The sequence below is a fragment of the Lepus europaeus genome, chromosome 2, assembly GCF_033115175.1.
Source record: "Lepus europaeus isolate LE1 chromosome 2, mLepTim1.pri, whole genome shotgun sequence".
NCBI classification, from domain to species: Eukaryota; Metazoa; Chordata; class Mammalia; order Lagomorpha; family Leporidae; genus Lepus; species Lepus europaeus.
In genome coordinates this window covers 67,663,207-67,669,206 of record NC_084828.1, presented here as the reverse complement: position 1 = coordinate 67,669,206, position 6,000 = coordinate 67,663,207, and the positions used below count along the sequence as shown (strand labels likewise).

The 6,000-nt window shown below is 38.7% G+C and overlaps 1 protein-coding gene across 1 annotated transcript in view; it reads right to left on the bottom strand.

Annotated features, from left to right (window-relative positions):
• Positions 1–445: 445 nt before the first annotated feature.
• CD96 (CD96 molecule) overlaps positions 446–6,000 on the bottom strand; it is a 116,699-nt gene continuing 111,144 nt past the window's right edge. The window contains exons 14-15 of the mRNA XM_062207887.1: positions 4,534–4,657; positions 446–2,617 (exon numbers count right to left, since the gene is read on the bottom strand). Coding sequence (XP_062063871.1) covers positions 2,509–2,617; positions 4,534–4,657 — 233 coding nt within the window. The 3' untranslated portion in view covers positions 446–2,508. The remainder of the gene's footprint in view (positions 2,618–4,533; positions 4,658–6,000) is intronic.

Genomic DNA, 6,000 nt, shown 5'->3' with positions numbered 1-6,000 from the left:
GTGGATAAGCAACTGTTCACTCTATTTAAGAGGTAGGTGAATTTGCAAATGTTGACCAGAACTTCCAGGACTAAAAATTATCCATTGAAGAAGAGCTAACATAAGAACATTATAAGACATCTGTCATATGACAGATTGAAAAATTATATGAACTTATGCTGTACTGCAAAGCTATTTCTCCCTTTACTGAAAAAAATCTAAATGTCTCCACTCTTGCTTTTTACCCTTATACCTCTGATGTATTCATATCTCCTAATGGGATAATAAAAATAAAATAGCAATGACTGTTACACAAGCTGCTGATTATTAAGTCACACTAAATAAAAATACACAATGAAGCAACAGTCATATATGGAACTAATTTTTGTTGTTTGAGAACTAATGAGACATTAAAGTTAAGGCAAGCATTCATTATTTTTTTCCATGTATTGAGCTGTAGTAGTTATGTGTTGCTATGTAACGAATTATAAACAGGTATAGCAATATTAAAAAATAGACATTTATTATACATGGTGTCTAGGGGCCAGAAAATCAGAAAAGGCTTAGCTGGGGGATTTTGACTCTTACAAGGTCCCAGTCAAAAGATCAAGGGAGATTGTGATTTTTCTGAAGACTTAACAGTGCTCCTTTTCCAAGACAGCTCACCTCTGTGGCTGGTAGTTGATGCCTGTTGTTAGTAGGAGGCATCAGTTCCTTCACAAGGGGATCTCTATTCCTGCTCAGTTGGGCATCCTAATAGTGCTGCTTGAGTGTCTTCCTGGTGTGAGGATGGGCTTCTGCCAGAGCCCATGATCAGAGAAATCAAGGTGGAAATTACAATGTATTTTACAATCTAGCTTTGAAGTCACACTCTGCCCATTTCTACATGATCTACTGGTTATGACAAGCCTGGGACTGACATTCACTGTCAAGATTATGTAAGTGTGTGACTCTGAGTATGAATGCTTTTAAAAATTTTGCATCCTAGGTGCCTTGGTTGCTTACTCTGATTACTCTCGGGTTACACAGGTTAGTGTTGGAGGAACCACGTGGGTATGACTAACAGAATACAAGAATCATTGGGAGTTGTCTTGGAGGTTGGCCACAAAAAGAGGTAAATTCCTGACCAAAATTCTTATCAATGAGTAGGGGCTTTCACTGGGTCAGCAGTTCTCACTTTTGACTGAACATCAGAGTGCTTATGTCTGTGTCTTACTCCTCTGAGGTTCTGATTGACTTGACCAGGAGTTCGACAGCCATGGTTACTTAAAAAAATGCAATACAAACCCTCAAACTTCTTCTCATGTGCAGTCAGGGGTAAGTGTACTGAAAATGAACCAAGGATTCCTTTACAGACTGAAATCCATACAAAATTGACCTATCATTATACCTGCCCCCAACTTCTGTTCTTTCTTCCTGGGGCAGAGTGTGTGGGGGATAGGGAGACAAGAGGGATCAGTAGCTTATTCATTGACAAACTGTTGCTGGACACAGAGAATGTTTGACTAAGTTTATTCTCTGTCACTTGTATATTCTGCTTGATTTGCTTTGTAAAATGTTGGTAGGAGCAGGGCTAATTCATCAGTGTTAGTCTCATTTGAAGCTCTTTTTCTGTTTTACGACAGATCAAAACAGGCATGCTGGATGAACAGGAAGTCCCAAGATGAACAACAGGATCATGAGAATTAGATGGATTAGAATGGGGTTAGGGCACCAGCTTGCTTACATAATAATTTGATACTACTTTGATACATACTATGAACACACACACCTACATACACAGAGGCAGAGCCAAGAATGAAGTAAGTTTTAGCTGGTATAATTTTAGAAGCCAGTGAAGTCTTGTATCTTCTAAGCTACTTGACTCTTGACTAGTTATTTCTTTGGCTCCTCCTTATCTTGGTCCATGAGGCAGGAGACTGGACTGAACACAGTGGAAGGAAGGGTGAAAGTGGGCTCAGAGTGTGGCTCTTGTCCAATGCTTTCAGTTTTTCTCTACTGAAAATAAATGACAAAATTTCTGTTGGAAGGCTGTACTTTTTCATTATTGGTAACTCATGCTGGAAGTCTCCCATTTTTTTCTTCTTATAATTCTCTTGGGGAGTGCAGCAAAACTCCAAAATTCTTGTAATTTTGGCAAATAGTTTAGGATGCTGGAAGATGTTCAAAGAAGAGGACTGAGTGTGGGCATATGCTTGAAACTACGGTTGCTCCTTTAACTTGAGAAGTAAACAAAAACACTGCAAGCATTTTTTAATGACAGCAGTCTAATATGCACCTTTTACAAAAGCAAGAAAATCCTTACAGATGGTGTTGGGTGTGGACATGACACAGCCTCTCACTCTTGTTTGAATTTCAGGCATATGCAGATGAAACAGGGTGAGTTGCTGGGAAAACAAGTTATTCAATTCTGACATGCATTCCATCTGCAGCAGAGGCTTGGCTGGAGGGCAATTATATTCATAAAGCAAAACATCTACCTTCTCGATAGTATTCCAGAATTTCGCTATGTGACAAAGTCTCAAAGGACTAGAGTGTCTCCATCTCCTGATAAGGCAGATCACTTCCAATTGGCTCTTGAATGCAGGTGTACTTGATTGGAGGTGGAGGTGGCTTGAAAGGTGGGGGTCTTTCCATGCTAGGAACAAAACATTGCTCTTTGAATGCTAAGAATGTGAAGTGGTATTTATTTCTAAAAGCAGGACACAGATTGGTAAGAAAGCGATACACCCTCCTAGTTCTTCCAGAACTAGGATTAACACTATGTTTGTTAGTGCTATTAGCCATTTAAACATCATGATCATATCACTAATTAATATTTATATGAATTTTATAGTTTGCAAAACATTTTTATCATAACATTATTTATTTTGTATCTGAGAATTCATATCACTCTCCTCATGCTACCGATAAAATCGAAGCTTAGCAGTTGTAAGCAACTTGTCTAAGCCAATCAGACCAGTAACTGAAGGCTCTCAACCTGAACTGATATTCTCCATAGCAACTGCCTCCTAATAGAGGAAGTTTTTCTCTTATGCAAGGAAATATTTGGTCTTCCTCCACAGACTACATTTTAAAATTCTGGAACTTAAGACTTGAACTTTTAAAATATTTGCTTTGCCAACTCTACTACCAACCTTTACCCACACACTGTGTTCTGTGAGAATATGGCATAACCAGGAAGTAAAGCTCTTCTGAATCCCCCTGCATTGGTTGGTACTGGCTGAATGATATCTGAATTCCTTCTGTCTGAATCAATGAGCATTCTCAAAGTCATCCTTGTACAAAGCAGTGTTTTATATAAGCACAACTCATCTCTGTTGGATATGCACTGAGCATACAGGTTAGAATTGAATTTAGCTGTGAAAATGCTCCAGCTATATTGACATCAAGGAATACACATATATCTGTAAGCATCTTTATGTCAATGACTCTAACATCTCTATGCCATGACAGTTCATAGTATCTTAATTTTGAGAGAACCAGAGAGAGAGAGAGAGAGAGAGATATTTTCATCTGTATATTATACAGACATTTGACTATAGAACATCTTACAAACACCAATTCAGATAGTCAGATTCCCACTTGCTCATTTTAATATAAAGCTCCCCTTAGCCTTATCACTTTGTTTTGATGATTTAATAGAGACTGAACATATATCAAAAGGTGGATACAAGTCTGAGAAACTTGTACTTTAGTTTTTAGAGAAATAATGAATTTCTTGAATGGTGGCCAACATGTAGTCCTTGGATGAGAATTCAGAATTTATAACTATTAGTTTAGTGCTTTATCCACCATAAAACACTCTCTTAGTCTTCAAGGATACACTACGAAAAGTAAAAGGGCTTACTGCACATGGGTAAGTGTTATCACAGATAATAGCAGTAAGACATGGAAGATCATCTCTGTGTATTGCGGGGTCTCCTCTGAACACAGCCTAATCCAGACTGATCCAAACAGAGAGCAGAAAAATGAGGTTTAACTTTACAAGCCATTTCTAAATGCTGAGTGGAAAAGAGTTTTGGAAAAAAACTTTAATAAGACAAACAGAGTGGGAGTAACCCAATGCTTGGTTGCTTTTCCCCTTGGGGAAACAGGAAACAGTACAGTAAAAGCCCAGTCTGATGAATAGCAGTTGGAAATCTCTTAAAATTACCTTTCTCACTCAATTTCACACTTGAACATCTAGGCTCAGCTCAGCCCAGGCAGTTCAAAGATGCATGAAAATGAAAAAATAATGAGGATTAAAAGAAAAGTCAGTTTTAGTTTTGGGGTAAGGAGAGGCTCAGCTCTCATTTCATGCCCACTGACTTGCTCCGTTTGATGAGCATTACAGCTCAGCCAGCCAATGCAGAGAGGGATACCGAGCAGGAGTTGTGCATTTGATCCCAACTGTGTGATGCTGGGAGCGCTAGAAGACCTCTCTGAACTTCTGTGAGCCTTCGTTCTCAGCACAGTGTGAGAGGATCTCCACAGAGTAATCGTATTTTCTGCTGAGAGAATATTTCGTAATGAAAAATTATCAGTTCCTAAATATCTTACTCTTGTACTCACATTTCCTTTTGGTATTGACACCATTTTCTTATTCCAAGACCAAACGATACCACACAGAAAAAGAGCAAAAATGCAACGATCACCGGCCAGGATATCCCATCTTTAGGTCTATCAAGCTCAATACCTGAAAAAGACATAGAGAAAGATGAACCTCAGTGGGGGTTGTTCACTGACTGCAATCGCACTCTGAGGGCACGTCTATGCCTGTCAATTATGTGTCCTAACAGAAATGCTTATGGATATAAGGCATATATATGCATTGTGAACATTGTATATCTTTTTTATTACAAATGGGGGCATGCTATACATCCTGTTCTGTCCTTGGCTTCTTGAAAAAACATTCTTGGAATACTTTCCATAGCAATGCATACAGATTTACAGCATTTTATTAAATGACTGGATAATTCCCTAATGGATCCACCATAGTTTATTTAATTGGTTTCTTAACATTAAAAAGTTAAATTATTTCCAGGCCTTTGTTATTTCTAACAACACTCCAGTGAAATTTCTACATTCCAGATAAATAGTTAGACATTTAAATCACATGGATCATTTGGGGAAATTTTTTTAAAGATTTATTTATTTATTTGAAAAGCAGAGTTACAGAGGCAGAGAGAGAGAGAGAGAGAGAGAGAGAGAGAGAGTGACAGAGGGAGACAGAGAGATCTTGCATCCACTGGTTCACTCCCCAAAGGGCCACATTGGCCAGGACTGGGCCAAGCTGAAGCCAGGAGCCAGGAACTCCTTCAGGGTCTTCCAGGTGGGTTCAGGGGCCTATGATTTGGGCCATCCTCTGCTGCTTTCTCAGGTGCATCAGCAGGGAGCTGGATCAGAACTAGAGCAGCCAGGAATTGAACCAGTTCATTTGGGAAAATATTATCTGGATTTTTTTTCATTGTTTAATTTATATGGTAAATTATTTATAGGCGGAGACAAGATTTTTTACCCAGTTTTCATTTTTATTATTTATTTGATCCAGAGAAAGTGAAACAAAGACAGAAGGAGAACAGTCACTCCCAGCTGCTGGTTCACTCCCCAGATGCTCACACTGGCTGGGAGACCAAAGCTGAGAGCTGGGAATGGAATCCAGGGCATCCATATGTGTTTGTGTCAGAGTCTGTATTAGCAGGAAGCTGCAGTCAAGAGATGGAGCTGGTGAAGGAACTGAGACACTCTGATGTGGGATATACTAATTAGAATGCTAACTGTTAGGCCAGTGCCCAGTCCTGCCCAGTTTTTATTATACTGCTTTTTGTATACCAAAAAAAAAAAAAAAAAAAGAGCTAAATTTAAAATATTAAAATATTAGTTGCCATTTTTAAAAATATTTTACATGGTTTGAATTGCAGTTAGCTCTGGCTAGTCAGTGCTTAAGATTTTTCCTTTACAAATAACACATTCAGGGATCCAAGGTCTTTCTTTGCTTATCCTAACTCAGCTCTGTCCATGTAAACACTGGGGGTATCC